Genomic DNA, 20,413 nt, shown 5'->3' with positions numbered 1-20,413 from the left:
AAATGCCAATCGTGCAGTGTGTGTGAACTTACCTACAACACTAAGGAATTTGTCTATAATGGACAGACCTACCAACTGAATCACCATTCGAACTGCAAGACTCAGAATGTAATATATGCCATCCGCTGCCCATGTGAATTGATCTACATTGGCCAGACCACACAAATGGTCAAGCAAAGAATAATTCAACATAAAAGTAGAATCAATTGCAAAGTTCTGACAGCTCCGTTGGTCCAACATTTCCTGGAGAAATCACATTCAGACACTGATCTTAAATGGTTGGTCATTGAAAAACCAACTCTGCCCATCAGGGGCGGCAACATGACCAACCTCCTTAACAGGGCAGAATGCAAATGGATAGCAAAGACGGACTCTGTCAACCGAGGACTCAATACCCTTGATGAATGGACAAATAGCATCTCCATCTAATTTCTCTTAAATTCTGTCTCTAACTATATGTCCGTTTCTTTCTGCTACAAATGCTTTCGTGACTATACAAACATATGTGAAACTGTTTTTGAAATGCTCATTCACAGATGTATACCGTATATTGTCACAAATATATTACAGAGCATGTTGTTTGTTGATTATAACGTAACCCTGCGCTAAATCGCACCCGTACCTGTACGTAATCAGTTCCATCCGGCCCGCCCACGACATCAGGCGCGCTCGCTCCCAATTCTGCCTACTCATTCCCCTCGAGCATCTCCTAGGTAACCCAGTAAACTACCCAGAATCCTCCCACACTCCCAACAGAGGCTCGGCCCCGAAACAGCCTATGGCTCGCCGGGACTCGGCCCTGCCCCACCTTCGAATACCACGTGACTCCACCCCATTGGCCGCCCCTCTCCTGACTTTTTAAGCAGGCTCACTCCCGCGAATAGCTAGTGCATTCATTGCCTGCAACCCGCTGTGACAGCAGACCCCGGTTACGGCCATCCTCCTTGATTCATTCAGGTAATGAACTTTCTGAAGCATACCCCGAGCACGCTCGGATAACCCAGAAGTCTGTTTGGCTTACTTTGACACCACGAGCCATCCATTAAACAAACTCTCCCCCCCTCTCCCTTGGCCCTTGCAGGACTCGCCTACGCCGCTCGCTGCCCAGACGGAAGAATCATCCAGGTAATTACCTCTACCTAGGTCACTGATCGTCACTAATGGAGGGACTCTCCTCCAAATCTCTGACGTATCCCTTTCTAAACCCATAGTTATCGTGAAAAACTGAGGTTTACCCAGGATTCGGACTTTGCCATCCTAGGAAAGCTACTACGTAAGTTTACAGTCTTCCGCATGGCGCGACCATGACCCAACCCATGCATAACGGATTAAATATCCCCTAGTATACTATACCCTAGACACCCCCTTAAAACACGGTTTCCCTGCCACGGTCAGGCCCACCACCCCCCACTCCAAAACACGCCTTAGTTCGTTAAATAATCCGAACTTCACAATCCTGCTACCACAACCCCCCCCCCCCCCCCCCTATGCGCTTCCCTCCTAGTCCACGCGCTCAAACTCCCCTTTATACCCACAGCACTGTTCTCATCGACAACCCCGTCCTGATGAGGATCCCGAACAACAGGGATCGAAACGCCGTCGACTAGACAGCTCGAACTTAAAGACGCATTCCACATCTTGTGCTCCCATCTTAATAACTTTGTTTCGAGTGAACAATTACTTGTCTCCACTGGGGCCATCATTTGATGTTGTGAACTTTGTTTTAATGCGTCGCAATTGCTGTCATTTTAAAACACTTGCACACTCACTTGTCACTTATTGTATATAGCACCTGCACCAAGTGTCACCGGGTTGTCACACGATCCACTCTGTACAGTGCTGCTTTAACTGTATTGACCTTCAACCAATTTTGAAATAATACCACTGTTTATGAAAAACTTTCTTGACTCCTTGGCTCTTCCTTCTCTGTAATGCTTATTGCATACGTCTTTCAAACGGTCTCTACATAATACCTGTTGGGAACTGTCTTCATCTACACAATACAACATACTGCAGCCCCTGGTAGGCCTTTGCTACACCTATGCCCTGGGTACCTATGGTACACTGTTACAGGGGCCTATAAGATGAACCAGTTCCAATTCGTAATGCACCTAGAGTGCTTTGGCAGTAATTTAGAGAGAGAACAGCAGGCTGTGGGTCTGATTAGCAGGCCCACAGCCACATTAAGTCATAAACCAGTGAAGCAAAAAGCAAACATTTGGGGTGACCATAGGATAGCAGACCCTACTCTCCTACACTCCATGTCCGGTATGCCACAGTTAAAAAACCCTCAGTAGTCTTAGAACCTAAACTACCATCTTTGCCAGAGGTCAACGGCATGGATTCACTGGGCACGGGATTTTACCCAGTCTCAAAAACCAGTAAGACAAGGAATCTGTTTTTTTAATATCTTTATTAAAGGTTTATATATCAATAAACAACAGTTTAGGGTGCAAGCCTGCATCCAAAATAAATTAACACAAAAAAGGAGGAAAGGAGACATGCTACCATTCACAGAAGGCAAGAACATAACAACAAGGAGATGAGTGAAACAAATAAACTATACTATGGATTGGGAAAACATCACAGTGCATATCAAAGTGTACTATCGTAGGGTGCTGATGCATCTTCCATGGGGTAGAGACAGTAATGCCTAAGCCAACCTCCCCATACCTTGAAGAACTTACGAGGGCACCTCTGCTTTTATACGTAACTTTCTCAGCAGCTACATAAGGATCCATCCCCGCCTTCCATTCAGTAATGGCAGGAACATCCAGAGCACCCCAGTGGCACACCACATCTCGTTTAGCCACCACCAGCCCCAGGTTGCAGAAAAGAAGTTGTGGTCTGAGAACATCAACGTAACCTGGGACACCCAGCAAAACGTATTTAGGATCAAAATGGATGACTTCTTCCACCATCGGCTGAGCTCCCTTACCACCCGTGACCAATATGTCTGAACGACTGGGAAGGCCCTTAACGTATATATGAATGTACCCCTAGCGTCCCCACAGCATAAACAGGCCGAGAAGCTGCCCTTATCATGTGGTGCAGGCGGCCCCTGTCATTATAGACCAGATGGAGTATCTTAAGTTAAATCAGGCACAATCCTGTCTTCCCTCTGGTGCATCAGGGCGGCCTCTCAGTCAAACATCCTTTAGTTCCCCCATGTTAGTCTTCCATCTGGCCCTCAGCCTGGTCAATGTGTCCAGCATATTCTTATTCAGTGTCTTATGGGTAAGGGAATTAACCTCCTGTTCCAGCTTGTCAAGTTACAAACTCCTCTCTAGTGGGGCATATTCTGGTAGGTCCAATTATCCTAATCTCTATGCATGCCAGGCATGTGGCAACTGCATGTATTTGAGATACTGGTGGTTCTAGTGCATGGAATACTCCCTGCGTAGGGACAAAAAGGGCATCAGAACGCCCACCTCCAGGAGGTCTCCGATCTGGGAGATTCCCCGCAGGTCCCAGGCCTCAAAACCCCTGAGTTTTCCCATCCCACGTATCCACACACACTCTCAAACCGGTGTTGCCCGCTTTATCTTTCCTCCCTGTAGGAAAGTAGGATCTGCTTCTTATGGTTACCCCCACTTTTTGCTTGACGTTACACTGTTTTTGACTAGTCTGACTGGCATCCTGCTAATCAGGACCCCAGTCTATCTGTTTTCTCCCTAAAATGTTATGCCATATACTTAGGAACACTCCAGATTGGATACTGGGGTACCATTGTCAGTCTCTAGTATATGATACCCATGTACCCAAGGTATATAGGCTGAAGCATGTATTATGCCACCAATGAGAGGCCATGCAAAATAGATCTACAGGCCTGTCATTGCAGCCTGTGTAAGTTGGTGCATGCACCACTTACATAAGATTTAGGTTTACTATATCTAAGGGTCACTACACTTAAAACCTACAAGTCACCCCTACGGCAGGCATTGACAATGCTGAAGGCAGGGTGCCTGGTTCTAAGTGAGAGGGTGCCACTGCATGAGCAGAACACTCCTACAGCCTACAGAGTCCATTCTCCCGGGTTGTTAGCGCTACAGCCATTTACGACATATAGAGTGGCTTTATTTGATTGTGTGATGACCAACGCTAAAATGGCTGAAAGTAACCCTATTGTGTTTGGTGTCAAACATTGTGGAATCATACCCCCACACTGGTAATCGGTGTGAGAGGAATAATCCCACCCCTCAGAAACGAGCTTCACTGATGTTCCCGGTACCAGCCTTCTAGTCCCGGGCAGCCCAAAATGGTTGCTGTTGACCAGAGTCACATTTCTGCCCTCCTGCTGCTGAGCCAAGCTTGAGCAGGGGACGGCAGAACAATAGGCATCCTGTCACAGGGAGGTGTGACCACCTCCCAGATAGGATTTAGTGTATTAGGCCTGGGTGGGGAAGCTTGCCAGCCAGAAAGTCTGCATGAGGGGCACATATGATGTCCCTGTGCATAGTCCTGTTCAAACCAGTCCTGGGAGCCGTTGCTCCTTCTCTGGCACGAACTGAACAAAGGAAATGGGAGTAACCTTCCTGCTGTCCTGACCCTCCCCTGGGAGTGTCCCCTGAATCTTTCCAACCCTCTCCTGTGGGTACAAAAGGTCTAATCTGATTGTAGGACCCTAGATTTGATGTGGCAAGATTCTGATCAAGAAACCACTGACCTTCGACTGTCTGGACACTCTGGACTTCGCTTGGGCCCAACTTCGTCTCCCTCTCAGTTTGAAGCATTGTCTGTGCCCGTGCACCATATAGGCTCCATGCAGGATCTGTGGAGTATCAAGGACAACTGAAGACACTCCCTTGGAGTGAAAGAGTCACTCCCCTGCAACCTCAGGCACCATAACTCAACTGACCATTCTGCTGATCCTGAGCTCCTGCGGACTATGAAGGCTCCAGAAACACAGGAGGTGGTTTCAACGTTCCTCGAGGTCTAAGCTGCCCTCTCACCAAGTTTGAGGTTAGAATCCCTCGTGGGGGCTGCAATGCCCGTACCCCTGTGCACCTCATACTTTTTCAAGTACATACGCTTGTTGGCGTTCCCAAACAAGTGCACTGGGATCCGAGGAGCCCCTACCTCTGGCACCATTTCCACCAAAGAACGTTGGTTTCCTCACACTGAGTGCTCTGTGTGCTGTTGCTTTGTAATTCTGCTTGGGTTTCCCTGGTGACTCCTGTGCCTCTGGCCTGTGGGTCCTCTTGACGGTCAACACTGCTTTTCTTGGGCTTCCCTGCTTGCACCAGGCTTGCCCCATCTTCCCTGTATTTGGTGAGTCTTCTGGGCTTTGTTGGTCTGAAAATTAACTCCTCTTGGCCATCTTCATGGATTGCCACTGCCAAGGCATGTTGGTGCTCCAGCTGGACACCGACCCCTCAGCACTCAACATCCTTGGTGGGACAGCTCGTATCTGGCTCCTGGTTGTCCTCAATGTCTCCTGGTCCCAGTGGCTGCAAAGTCACGAACCCCCTCAACGCACCTAAAGCACCCGACATTGGTGGGCATTTGTCTACCAAGCCCCATATCACTCCTGAGTGACCAGACTCTGTCACCTCTGCTTTCAGGTTCTCTTCAACACGAATCCACCTTTGGATTCCAACTGACACTTTTCTTCTTTCCTGCAGTGGCATTTCCTTGAAGTCCTCCTTTGAGATCAATGGTGGTTTCCGACACCACTTAAGCCCTATGCACCCGGCTTCCCTTGGATAGGTAACTCTGGTATTATGGTATCCAAGGGTGGGGTGACTCTCCAACCTCCATTGATCCAAAGGGCCTCCTCGTAATCCACTGTGAAGGGTCCTTAAACTTTAAAACTGCAACCATGACTCTCTCATTGAATTCTACGTAGCACACTGTCGTATTCTCAAACTGCACCTGTCCACCGTGGGAACTCTATTTACTGACCTTGGGTTGTTCCTTGGGGTCCCAGCGATTCTACAACCTCTAGACATTGTCTTGACTCGAGTTGTGGTTCTTTTACTACTATTTTAGTATATGGTTTGGTCTCCCCCTGGAGCCCACTGTGTATTATTGCTACTTACATTTGTTTCTGTGCTCCAGAATTTTGTGCTTTGTGTTTATCTGAGTGTAGCAGATACTGTAAGGTATTTAGAGTGTGTTATAATAATAAATACATATTTTTATAACTAATGTGTGGTTCTCCTATCATTTTACCCATACAGTAAGGCTGCATTCTGGTAAAACAAGCTGCTTAACATTCTTTCAAGACTAAGCCTGAAGGCTGCTCTCCACAGCTACCACTGGGATAGCTTTCTAAGGTTATCTTTGACCTCTTAAATCACCATAAGGGTTGTTCGGACTGGTGCAAGGTGCCCACTTTAATTAGTGTAAAGCAAACACAAGGAGATGATGGACGGAGCGCTGAAACTTTTCAGACACTCACCCCCAGTCACAGATCTGGGTTGAATCCATCATCATTCTTTAGCTCACTTTGCCACCTCAGTTCAGACCCAGCTATATGCAAATCAGTCTTGACCCCGTGCCTCATGGGAACAGTCTAGCCTGAACTGGCAAGCCAGGTCTTCCCTGAACCGGAAACAAGCATCCTGGGACTGGTTTCTGGGTAACACCCTTCATCAGCCAGGCTAGCTTGAATCCAGTGGCAAAGTGAGCAAAGGACCCAAGTCTGGGCATACTCTGTCATCTTAGGGTGAGCAAAGCAAACATAAGGAGATGATGGACGGAGCACTGAAACTTTTCAGACACTCACCCCCAGTCACAGATCTGGGTTGAATCCATCATCATTCTTTAGCTTACTTCGCCAATTCAGTTCAGACCCAGCTATATGCAAATCAGTCTTTACCCTGTGCCTCATAGGAACAGTCCAGCCCGAACTGCCACGCCCGGTCTTCCCTCAATCGGAAACAAGCATCCTGGGACCGGTTTCTGGGTAACACCCTTCATCAGCCAGGCTAGCTTGAATCCAGTGGCAAAGTGAGCAAGGGACCCACGTCTGGGCATACCCTGCCAACTTAGGGCGAACAGAGCAAACACAAGGAGATGATGGACGGAGAGCTGAAACTTTTCAGACACTCACCCCAGTCACAGATCTGGGTTGAATCCATCATCATTCTTTAGCTCACTTTTCCACCTCAGTTCAGACCCAGCTATATGCAAATCAGTCTTGACCCTGTATCTCATGGGAAGAGTCCAGCCCGAACTGCTGCTTGCATAGCACTTTTCACCCTAAGTGAGATGGGTATGCCCAGACGTGGGTACCTTGCTCACTGTGCCACTGGATTCAAGATAGCCTGGCTGATGAAGGGTAATACCCAGAAACCGGTCCCAGGATGCTTGTTTCCAGTCCAGGGAGGACCTGGCTTGGCAGTTCGGTCTGGACTGTTCCCATGAGACACAGGGTCAAGACTGATTTGCATATGACTGCGTCTAAACTGGGGTGGCATGGTGAGCAAAAGAACACTGGATTTAACCCAGATCTCTTGACTGGGGGTGAATGTATGATTTATTCAGCATTCCGTCCATCATTTGTTTGCGTAGCACTTTTCACCCTAAGTGGGGTGGGTATGCCTAGTCGTGGGTACCTTGCTCACTGTGCCACTGGATTCAAGCTAGCCTGGCAGATGAAGGGTAATACCCAGAAACCGATCTCAGGATGCTTGTTTCCGGTCCAGGGAGGACCTGGCTTGGCAGTTTGGTCTGGACTGTTCCCATGAGGCACAGGGTCAAGACTGATTTGATATGGCTGGGTCAAAACTGGGGTGGCATGAGCATCAAAAGAACGATGGATTTAACCCAAATCTCTTGACTGGGGTGAATGTATGATTTATTCAGCATTCCGTCCATCATTTGCTTACGTAACACTTTTCAGCCTAAGTGGGATGGGTATGCCCAGACGTGGGTCACTTGCTCTCTGTGCCACTGGTTACAATCTAGCCTGACTGTTGAAGGGTAATACCCAGAAACCTGTCCCAGGATGCTTTTTTCTGGTCCAGGGAGGACCTGGCTTGGCAGTTCGGTCTGGACTGTTCCCATGAGGCACAGGGTCAAGACTGATTTGCATATGGCTGGGTCTAAACTGGGGTGGCATGGTGAGCAAAAGAATGATGGATTTAACCCAGATCTCTTGACTAGGGTGAATGCATGATTTATTCAGCATTCCATCCATCATTTGATCGCGTAGCACTTTCATTAGTGGATATCATATACCAGCCAACTTCTCATACTCCCCAACCAATTAGTCTAGTGGCCATGCATCCAATGACACCTGCGTTGTAGGCAATAGCCGTTGAACTCCCTTTCCTCCATTGAGGTAACGCTGGCATGACCGGCCAGTAAAATGTGCTCGCTCAAATTTGTATGCAGACTGATCTTGCTTTGTAAATAGCCAATCATTTATGGCCACCATATGGGGCGCCCAACAGTAGGCCTGCGTGTCTAGAAGAGTGATACCACCATTGAAGGGTTGCAAGCTTTATCGTGGGGCGGCCACCGCACCACAGCAGGGTCCTCAAATCACCTTCTAAATGGACAAACAGAGTCTCTGGGATCAGATTTAACTTATTCTGAAGGGTGAAAAGTAGTTTGGACAGCGTAATCATTGTAAAAACAGTCGCCCTTCCCATCAATGTAGGAGGCAACTTATGCCACCTCTCTGCATCAGCCTTGAAGTCCCACACCACCCGACCCAGATTTTTAGCCAGACACTTCTCTCTGTGTGGAGTGACATAAATGCCCAGGTAGCAGAAGCCATCATTCATCACCAGGAGCGTCTGGGGATGCACAAATGGTTCAAACCGGTCATATGGGGTGGTAAAGAACACATTTGCCCCAATTGATATGGCAGTCAGAGGGAGCCCCGTAGGTTTCAAACAGCTGCAGAATAGCGAGGATGGAGGTTTACGGCTTGGTAACATAAAGGAGTATGTTGTCGGCATCAATCTCAGAAATTTTAAACCCATGAATGTCTGGACAGAAGAGCCTGACACAGCATCTGTTGATCCTTCTTGTGCTAGCGATGTGGAACCCTTGAATCTGAATGAGGGACTGTCTACTAAGACATTGAGGGTTTGGTATGTACAGGTGAGGTGTATGGCAGCAGTAGGAAGTGAGGCCTTGGTGGATCTACCCCAGAAGACGGAAGAGAATGCCTGACAGGAGGTGGTCGGAACCACCACGACAATGGGAAGTAGCTGAGAACTGAGCACGAGAAAGGAGTAATCATGCCGCTATTATTCTTCACATTTTCAAAGGGACCACAGCTGAACATGTAAGAAAGCAAAGATGTTTGCTTTGTGTTACTTGCAAAAAAAAAATTGCTATGGGACCTTTCCCCTAGCCACTATACACATGGGTGTGGGTGGTGCCTATATTTGCCTGTTACTTGTCAGGCTGCGGTTTATGACATAAAAAATTATCTGTGTATCTATTCCTGCTTCACTTCCTCGTTCATAGAGTAACGATTAGCGACGTTGCTGTTTCTACTAAGAGAAAATTCAACGGCGCGTGGAGTTCTTAGAAATAATTTCACTAGGAAACATAACTTATCTCGGATCCCTTCAAAATGGCTGGCGCCGAGGGGCCTAAGAAGCTACCATGCATTTTTTCACAAGTCGAGCTATTTATAGGTGCCGAGCACGGCGAGGCTGCTCTGATAATATGCTCGCAGGGAGTGAGCCTGTGACGTATTTAACGGGCAGTGACCACATGTTTAACTTTTATGTATGACTAGAAAATATACTTGCAGTCAGAGAAATGAATCTTCCACAAGGTAGGTTAGCGTTCAACTTGTGTGGTAATGGTAAGGCATCTTGGCGCATCCCTGTGTGGGGTATCGTGTCAGATCCCCACGCTTAGACGTGTAACTGGGAAAAGGCCCAGCTGTCGCAAAGCAAGGCCTTTGCTCTGTGCAGGTGGTGGGGGTTGCGACACCCCTCGCCTCCCCCAGCAATTGGAAGTATCCCTCTAGGATTGGCCTCCGGGGGTAGGCGTCCCCTCCCTTTTCTCCATTCCAGGATGGAACCTGATCCGGATCTGGAGGGTGGCTCATACTTATTGAGGACCGGTCACGTGGGCCACTTTTGACCAGGAGCTCTGCGCGGGGCGAGCAGCAGCCAGGACAGGGTCCCATCTCGACGAGCTGCCCACGGCTTCCAGGAAGAAAGGGTGCGAGCGATAGCAGATAGATATTTTTAAGCTAAAGGGGGTAGGGGGAAATTAAAGTGAACAGAGGGAGAGGAAGCCAGGGCATGAAAATGACTGCCGTCGAGAGTCACGTACAGTACAACCACTCCTATGTGGAGGAAACGACGTACATGACCCAGGAGGATGACTGGGACAGGGACCTGCTGCTGGACCCAGCCTGGGAGAAGCAGCAAAGGAAGGTAAGAAGATTCCGACAGAGACCCGCATATTGAAGTGGTCCCTTCTCATGCATCTCTAGCTGTGCCGACTGTTATTATAAAAATAAGAATAACTTGTAGTTCCCACACCTAAAGTTACTGTTTTGTAATACTGAAATAACAGACGTTAGGATACAGCATCCCATTGGTACTCTGTCGACGTACGAAGGTTGAAGGCCGCATCGGCTCCCACCGGGATTCCAGCCTTTCACCTTGAGGTGCTACATAGATCGCAGCCACTCACTGGATTTTTGAAGGTCGAACAGCAGCGGCCCAGACTAGATCGCGGCAGCAGGCGCGCAACACTCTGAGCGTTCCGCGTGACTTTATGTGATCATTCTACAACTTGAAGACAGGCCCTTTTTAATTAATTAATTAAAAGTGAAGTAGCCGTGACAGATAGCTAGCTGTCAACCCTTGCAGGAGTGTCACTACCCTGGGATTTTGGTAAAATAGCTCTTTCAGCGAAACCACAGCATAACAAGCGCATGCACCTTGCAGTCTGGGTGCACGGGTGCGGGTGGTAGGCGGAACTGACGTAGAGCTTCGTGGCTCACACATCTTTGAGATTTTCAACTGCACTTGCTTTTCGCAAACGTTGACATTTCGAGGTGTCGTTCAACTAAGCAGTGGTTATTTTCACCCCATCTTGACCCTGGCCCCCTCCCCCGCGGGCCAGCTGACCCTCAAGTAACTGACACCAGCTGGTGCCACCGGGCCGTTAAAAGTCACATTTAGGTCTGGGATTCTAAACGGAGACCCAGTCCATGTGCCATTTTAGGCATGGTGTCACCAGAGACGTGTGCAGATGGGAGGGGCGGTGGGAGATCACATTTCTGGTTCCAAGAGGGGAACCCGAGATTCTTCAAACCGGCAGTGGAAATAGAACGCGTGTCAAAAACCCTGTCATTTAGCAGTAGTGGGACACTGAAGGCACATTCAAAAGTGGGCAAATAGTTGAACACTGAACAGTTTGTAAGATCTGTGTGTAGCTGTTCTTTATTGGATTTTCCAGGCGTTGAGAGGGGCATCGAAGCAGGTGCTAGCAGTGACTTCAGGCTGCCTGGGGAGTGCTTGGGAATTCAGATAGCTAAATATAACCTTGACGGACCATTCCAAAGGGAGGGGAGGGAGATATCGCTGCACACCCCTGCCATGGAGTGATCGCGTCCCGGGTTTTGATTGCAACTGCCTTCGGTCAGCTGTGCATTTTCTATTTAACATGGATTGTACCAATTTCTTTCTGGGTTTCAAAAAGCAGGATCTCTTCTCCAAAGCTGCTCATAGCCAGAGAGCAAAGCGGATTTTACTTTGCTACAAAGAAGTCATGTATTTATTGCTTTTAGTTTACGGAAGTTTACTTTCCAAGCGGTGCTAAATTGCTCCAAGGATTTGTTAAGCACCGTATTACAAGTGGTAATGGGTGTGCATGTTGCGGTTTATTTTTGTTATGATCAGTGCTTTTCTGTGCAACAACTGTCAAAGTACAAACATTGGGTTTCATACCGCAAAATAGCACCAAGTACTGATGCAAAAAGAAATAGTGCAACATTTCACAGGCTTTTATTATGCAATATGGTGTGGTAAGTATCACTGTTAGGAACATTTGAGGAGTTTATGTAATCTGGGGCTGGTGTAACAAAGCCATTTTCTGGGCGCCAACCCTGCGCTTTACACACTCTAAAGGGGCCTCATGTTTGATGCCCTACCCCTACCGCCACTATTGCAGCTCCAGAACATCATTTTTTTGACGTTCCAGTGGCGCAATGTGCCACTGGCTATTTATAAGGCCACGTAAAGCTACGTTACGTGGCTTTTGATGGGCTTATAAAATGTTACCCTTTCTTGCAGAAAGTTACATGTAAGGTGTGTTCCATAGGTGTTGCTGGGGGTGTTCTCAGCAACATTCATGGCTTTTTGACACTACCCCAGATTTACAAGAAATTGTAAGCCTGATGCAGCCCCAAAAACGTATGCCTCCACATGGGAGGCGTAAAGGAGGCATTCTGCAGCGCACATAGAAAGAGGAAACAACTCTTGTGATTGTCATCCCCGCAACGCAGGTACCATGGTGCAAAGGTGCTTGCCATGGTGCACAGCAGCCCATTGTGCACCAGCGAGGGGAAAAGGACATGAATGCACCGTATCTAATAGACATGGCACATTCCTGCCCTTTTCTTTTGCCATAGGGCAGCGTAGCAGCAAGGCCTGCTGTCCTGCCCTTCTGCAAAAAACACATAAATGAGGCCCAAGGTTTGTGACTGCAAAATTGCTTTTTGCAATCTACTGAACCAGTTTTCCAATTAGGTAAAGTCTGTCCAAATCTAAAAATGGGTTTACAAACTTGTTTCAAATCGCAATTGGGAACTGGAGTAATGGGGATGTTCCCTCTTAATTGGGATTTCCAATGAGATGCTTCAATAGTTTGTGGCCGCAGGTGCAAACTATTTTAAAGTTACTGAGCCCTCAAAGGTGGTGGTAACCTATTTGTAGAGGGTAAGCTACCCCAGAGGGATAGCTTCCTCCTTTGGAGTAGTGTTGACCGACCTCCGGGGTTTGGAAGTGGTTTAAGCGCCCAGTCTCGGCTACCTCTAATGTGTTCTCAAGTGGGACATATATACATTTTTTAAAGTCAGCGGTGGCTTATTTAAGGAACACAACGGCTGTAAAAAAATTTGCTGTTTCTTTCAGGCCACCATCCCTGTGTTTGTATCCAATCACATGGGGGCGCAACTTGCAACATGTCTAATTATAATTACTAAAGCTGGTCTTTCTGCGGCCTTCTGAAAAGAGATTTTGCGACCCTATTTATTAGTTCATAGGTCGCAAAATTGGAGGCAGGTCTCAAACAATCTGCAGCAATTGACCACAACTATTTGCATCCTGTCTCTCTGCATATCAGGCCCCTAGTGTTCGCTGCTTTTAAAGGCTTACCCAAGTGCATGTTGGCACGAGCAATCTAGTCATTTTATTGGCAACTGCTGGGATTACAAATTAAAGCGCATGGGTTGAGAGATTAAACAATTGCAAAACTGCATGCCTGCGAATTTGAGAGTATGTTTGAAGTGTCCTCGGCACAATCTTTTTGTTTGAACTAAGTGTTCTCGTGATCCACCGATGTACTTGTAGTATACCTAACACGTTTAGCATATTTGGCCATGGAGTTACATGCATTTTGTGTAAATTCAACTATAAAGCATGTGAAGACGTGGTAAATTCATGTTCCTTAGAGGAAAGTGCATTATCTGAGCCGTTGGTGAGCGTTATTAGGCAATGGTGTACTGCAAAATGATGGTGCACCCCTTCAGATTAGGAAAAGGCCCCTGTCTCTCGTATTAACATATAGTTATTGGCCTAGTGCTGAATGGGGGCCCCTCCGCTACAGGGGCTGCACAGGCCTGTGTTACTTCCCTGTTATTAGAGTGAAATGCGGAACGCCTGCACTCCTACCATCCAGAGGTTCTCTCTGGTCTGTCTTCTCTCTTGCTTGGCAGTACCCTCCCAACTGTGTGGCTTGCTTTTTAAAGCTTTTGAAAAGGACAGGAAAGTGTGGAGTGTGTACCACACAGCAAACACAAGGAGATGATGGACGGAGCGCTGAAACTTTCCCAGTCACAGATCTGGGTTGAATCCATCATCGTTCTTTAGCTCCCTTTGTACCACACTCCACCCACCCACACAAAAGAAGGAGGGTTTTAGAGGGAGGGAATTTACCAGGTGAGGTATGTACCTTCTATTACAAGGTGAGGTAAATACCTTCTAGCCTCAGTTTTCATCTGCAAGATTAAGAATTTCATATAGTTTGGTGTTTCCCCATACCGATTTCTGTATGCATCGAAATCCCAAATGATTTTCCTGAAAATTTCGTGATTCACGTAGGGAACAATTTGAGGGTAAGTGACTACCTCAATACTTTGAATTCCAGTCCCTTCACAAGTAGGAGTTTGCACAGTGATAGTAATTAACAAGTTCAACCAGAACAGGGGCCTTTGTCGTGCCCGGATCTCTGTCAGCATCCATTTCCCTGACTTCTGCTTCATTCTTTCTCATGTTCCCTCCTACCCTTTCCTGACCCTCTCCTACTTTTTACCAGTACACAACTAAACTACAGTAACTGTGAGGTACTGCAGTTTTAAGTGCACTACACCATCCTTAAGACTTAATTTACCTTGCAGCCTCCTTTCCTCTCCCATTGTCTCTCTGTACTACCTCTTTTGTACTCCTTCAGCGCTGTGAAGTGACATTAAGGTGGTATGAAGCACTATTAAGATAGCAAACACAAAATAAACCATAGCTCGATCACCGCAGACTGCACCCACGCACTTTAGTGGCCGATCACACACACACTAATTCTTCTGAAAGCTGCATTCAAATTACCATCTGTAATCTGGACACTGAATTGTCGATCCTAGCCTGGTGAATGTTGAGGTTTCTCATAGTGTTCATTACAGGCAGAGCCCCTGGAATTATGCGATTGTGTGGTGTCAGTAGTTTTCGCATTAGTTTCTAGCTCAAATGGTTAAAAGGTTACTAAAAACACAGCAGCACATGTTGCAACGTGGTGGAAGGCCCGTGGCATAGGGTGACGGGTTATCTTTCTGTTACTAATTGCTATATTTAGGTGTTTAACTGGTACCAACGAGGTGCATCCTATGTCCAGACAGTGTTAACAAGTGCACAAATGGCAAAATAATGAAGTAATACTGTCACAAAATTTGCAGCATTACGTTACATTATTTTACCTTTTCTTGCAGCATGATTTAGTCAACCCTGCTGCATAATTTGGCCCTCCTCTGCTGCATATTTCCAGTGGCCCTGACTATAGGTGAGTTGGAGACGAGGTGAAGCCAGGTCTGGTGGCTTAGTGGACTAATGCATCTGCTGTATGGGCCTTTGTTTAACCTCATGGTCTCAGGTTTAAATCCCAGCGGTTTCACTCATCTTTTTGAAGCCGATAAAATGAGTACTGTTGGCCAACAATAAACATCTGTTACTCAGCACCAAGAAACCCTTCTGGATGAACGTGTGCCATACAAATACATGCTACGTTAAGAGGAGGCCTTCTTCCGGTTTCACATGTTTCATGGTCCTGCATCCTCAGAGTCTGGGGTCTAGAAAAATCCCCCCACCCAGTTAGAAAAGTTACATGCTAGCAGCCTGGATACTGCCTCCCACTCTGACAAAATGCTCAATAACCGTTTTGTTAACTCCACAGTTTTGGAAGTAAACTGTGATTGGCCTATTGGAAAACACAAAGTAGAATGACTACCAGTTTTGTAGTTTCGGGCATCTTTTAAGATCCTTAAATGTCAAATGCATCAAATGGCAACAATTTTACAAGAAGCACCAATTGTTTGTACATAGACACAAAGGGGCATATTTACAAGCCCCTAACGCCACCTGATCGTCATTTTTCTTTTAACGCTCCGGTGGCGTAGCGCCATTCCCCATATTTAAAAGGTGGTGCTAAGTCACTTAACGTGGCTTAGCCCCACCTTGTAAGTATGGCGCTTACCTCAGGAGTCTGCTGAGGCAAAGGGACGGGCAATGGGTGTTGCTAGGGACGTTCCACTGCAACACCCGTTGCTCTTTGACACTGCCCTAGATTTACAAGGCTAGGGCAGCAGCAAAAACTAAGGCCAGGTAATGCCTGGTCTTAGAATGGCATTACAAGGAGAAATGATTAATAGTTTTATGCTCTTTCCGCATTCTGCACACACATAGAAAGAGCAAATCGCCATTATCGATTGTTTATGTGCATGAAGGTGTCCCTTCTTGCGTATAAATAATCCCCCCTACAACGCTGGGAACCCTTGCAAAATGGTGCATGGGTGCCTCTGCTGAAGCTAGGCCGCTTTTTTAGTGCCAGTGCAAGGGGAAACGCAGGGGTGTGCCGTAGTTTTGTAAATATGGCTCATCCCTGTATTGAAACAATGTTGGAATGCAACATTGCCAAATTTGTCGTAACATCACTCTCCAGCATTTTCTTGTAAATATCCCCCATGTGTATTTTTTCCTGGAATATTTCTCTGCAGTGTTTTGCAGAACAGGAAGTTGCTTTAGATTCCACAAACTGAATCATTGTATTTATACAGCGCTTACTGCCCCAAACAAGGTGTTCAAATTGGTGAAAATATTCGCCCAGGATTCCCATAACAGTAAATACTGGAACACATGAATGACTGTCTTATCTTTACAGGTGAAGCAGCAGAAAATGTCAGCATGTTATACTATGAAGTGCGTGCTAACACCATCTTGCAATTTTTCATTTAAGTTAGTAACAAGTTACTATCAGGGCCGGACTGGGAACCTAAACCGCCCCTGGCAAAGTGCTCGGCCGGCACCCGGGGGAGTTGGGGGTGCGCCCGAGCTGTTTGCCAGGGCCGATTTTTGCAGATTTAGTTACAGGTGGCGATATTGTAGCTATGCTGCAAAAACGGGCCTGTAACAAAAATGGCTCCCCGGGGGCCCAAAACGGACCTTCACCCTGGCGGCCCACCGGGGAAATGCCCGTTGCCCGGTACGGCCAGTCTAGCCCTGGTTACTATTGCTAACCACAGCAGTACTTTTTCAGTGGTAGAGAAGGCTGAGTAGACTCCCCCTATAAGTGGAAGCTGTAACCTCAAATTTCCTTTTGCAGGCACACAAACCAACTGAACTATCTTAACTGTCCCCGGAAAATTTTGCTTTCCCTGGCCAGAATGACATCCTAAGCCCCCTTTGCTTAACACAGAGTATGTTTAGTTATGTTTAGTTAGGTACCACGTAGCCAGCAGTGGCTCTAATTATACACTTTGAATTCTTTTCCAGGACATTCACAGATTTATTACAGTCTGCCTGACAAGCATTTTGAGAACCATTTCGAAAAGATGAATGTTTCACTTCTTTCGTAACCTCTGAGTGGGACCAGTTCTTATAATAAAATAGTTACTTAACTCTGCATCTATCTATACACATGCAGCAATATTTATTTTTCTAATTTTAAAATGTATTAAATTAGCATAGTGAACTATGAAAGTAATTTGAGTGGTGGATATGTTAGTTAGTTATTTGGATTTAGGAGAGTAGTGGAGGGATAAAAACAGGAAAAGGTTTGCATTTATTTATTTAAAGCTTCCTACCCCTGATGAGGTGTTGAAGCACTTTTTTGGCGAGTAGCATGCTACTCAAAACTACTTGACTGTTTTAGGAAAAGTTTCGTTACCTAGAATCTCTCCATCCTTTATGCTCTTCATGATCTCAGCCTCTTGAATGGAATTCAGCACTGGGACACTCGGCAATGGAGTAACCATGGCGCTTTATAAACTGCCATAAAAAAACTGTGTAACCCAAATGATTCGGAAAACTTATGTTGTCGATAACATCCCACAAAACAAATTTGCAAAAGATCCAAAGACCAAACTATTTATGCATTTAAGTTGTCTACAGCAATATTTGGTGAAGGGGGCATACCCCTTCTTTAAATGCATTTATTTGTATAATAATAACAGACAAAGTGATACAACTGCAACATTTTCTGACTAAACACACACAGATAAGCAGGGCCGGAATGGACACCAAATGCAATTCTTTTCAGATATGCTCTTTCCAGCCTTATACTGAACTGAGTATGTGAGCACCTTGCACTTCCTAGGTGACTTGCAGGCAGGGTAGTCCCCCCACCAAGAGCATGTGAAAAACATACTTTTCTTCATGGGATATTTTAAAAAGCATTGCCTACAGCTGTGGCAGGCTGTTCTTAAGAGAAACTACTAGTTGATGTCATTACTCCTCAGGGTGCTGGTTTCATACCTGGCATGTCCAAAATAGAAATGAGTGATGCAAAAAAAATCCAGACTGCTAACAGTTCTGTTTTAGGGTTCTGGTGATATATTCTATGGTATTGATAAGAACATTATGACCATTGTGCTAGCCTGCTAAGGGAGGGTCTTGGGACATAGGGAAGATCATGATCTCAACCAAACAAGGGTACCCTGACATCAAGGGACATAGTAGTCAAAGGAGGCTACTATGTTAGAAAAGATTGCTCCTAGAGGTCCCTGAATCAGCGAAGACAAAAAACATTAAACAAGAATCCTGTTTGGCCCCCAAACTGCAGAATTCATCAGAGGATGAAAGTAAGCCTCCCAAATGCATCTACTCAGAGTAGGTCTAACCACTGAAATTAAGACAAGTGATGTCTAACATGAAAAATGTTCTTTACCTAAAATGAACTTACCCTTCAATCAATCAATCAAGGGTTTGTAGAGCACGGCTACTCACCCGTGAGGGTCTCAAGGCGCTGGGGGTAGGGAAGGGGGGAGAGTTGCTGCTGATCTGTTTGGGTATGGAGGATCAGTCGAAAATCCAGGTCTTGGGGTCTTTCCTGAATTGTGTCAACTACGCTGATTGCCTGAGGTGGAGGGGCAGGTGTTGCAGATCTTGGCGATGAGGTAGGAGGAGGCTCTTCCTCCGGTACTGGGCTTGTGGATCAGTGGGATGGAGGCCACGGTGAGTTGGGCAGAGCAGAGTTGTCTGGCGGGTTTGTGGAGGGTGAGGTGGTGGTTCAGATTTTCTGGTCCTGCATTTTGGGGAGCTTTGTAGGCATGTGTGAGGAGCTTGAAGGTAATTCTCTTGTCAATAGGGAGCCAGTGGAGTTTTTGGACGTGTTGTTTAATATGGCTGTGACTGAGGATGTCTTTGACCAGTCTGGCTGTGGCATTTTGGACGTTCTGTTGTTTCCTGAGCTGTTTCTGGGTGACGCCGGTGTAGAGTGAGTTGCTGTAGTCCAGTCTACTGGTGATGAATGCATGGGTGACCGTCTTTCTAGATTATGTGGGGAACCATCATAAAGTCTTTCGAAGCAGGTGGAGTCTGTGGAAACAAGATGAGAATACTGCATTGGTTTGGCGGTACATTGAGAGCGAGGAGTCCAGTATGATGCCAAGGTTGGATATGTGGTCCGTAGGGGTGGATGGGGTTCATAGTGTGGCTGGCCACCAGAAGTCATTCCAGGCTGAGGGGGTGGGTCCCAGGATGAGTACTTCAGTTTTGTCTGAGTTGAGCTTGGGTCAGCTGTCTTGCACCCAGGTAGAGACTGCCTTCATTCTGCTGTGAAAGTTGATTTTGGCAGTTGTGGGGTTGTTGGTGAGGGAGATCATTAACTGGGTGTTGTTCATGTAGAAGATGATGTTCAGTCCATCTTCTGACGGCTCTGAGTGGAGCCATGTAGATTTTGAAGAGGGTTGGGCTCAGGGAGGAGCCCTGGGGCACTCCACAGCTGACCTCTGTAGGTCCTGAGAGGAACAGAGGTAATCTGACTCGCTCTGTTCAGCCAGTCAGGAAGGAGTGGATCCAGTCCAGTGCCTTTCGTTTCATTATTGGTTAATATTGAACGTGACATATGAATAGTTAGAATGTATGGCACTGCAAAACACTGTAGTTAGAGGGCCCTCCATAAATACTAAAAATAAATAAATTAATGAATATAGGGAGGTACAGTAAAGGGTGAACAGGAGGGTCAATCCCAGGACTCGGTATACCGAGTAGTACACTAGATGGCATCATGCTAGAAGATTGCCAGGAAACAGAGAATGAGCAGTTAGGGAGATAGGAAGGGAGAATTTTCCTTCCTATCTTTCTAACATGATAGAGTATTGAACCACGCTGTATGCATGAGAGGTCAAGGTAAATGATAATTGATGAGAGGTGATTGCGATGGGTATATGTAAAAACGTTAGCTACGCAGGTGAGAGGTAACAATGGAATTTATGAATGACTGATAGTATTAGATTTAGATGTCTAAATGGGGTTCAGTGAGTAATACAATGTGTTTCCATAGTCAAGCCAGTCTGTCAATCTTCCACTACATGCATTTGACAGTTAGGATAAATGGCAATATAAATGAAAAAAGTAAATAGTAAGCAATGTCTGTTACCTTTAACTTAAGTACTTGGATACAGAATATAACATAGGGATTTTTCAGTTTATAAAATGGTGCAAAAAAACATTCCTTCTGCTCTTCTTCTCCATGAAATGTGCTGAAGAAAATGTTG

The 20,413-nt window shown here is 46.4% G+C and overlaps 1 protein-coding gene across 1 annotated transcript in view; it reads left to right on the top strand.

Annotated features, from left to right (window-relative positions):
* Window positions 1-10,073: 10,073 nt before the first annotated feature.
* The window catches only part of ACTN3 (actinin alpha 3), a 209,158-nt gene continuing 198,818 nt past the window's right edge, over window positions 10,074-20,413 (top strand). The window contains exon 1 of the mRNA XM_086938553.1: window positions 10,074-10,361. Coding sequence (XP_086794679.1) covers window positions 10,227-10,361 — 135 coding nt within the window. The 5' untranslated portion in view covers window positions 10,074-10,226. The remainder of the gene's footprint in view (window positions 10,362-20,413) is intronic.

The sequence above is a fragment of the Lissotriton vulgaris genome, chromosome 9, assembly GCF_964263255.1.
Source record: "Lissotriton vulgaris chromosome 9, aLisVul1.2, whole genome shotgun sequence".
NCBI classification, from domain to species: Eukaryota; Metazoa; Chordata; class Amphibia; order Caudata; family Salamandridae; genus Lissotriton; species Lissotriton vulgaris.
The sequence above is the reverse complement of the archived record's forward strand: the minus strand, read 5'-3'. Positions and strand labels throughout refer to the sequence as shown.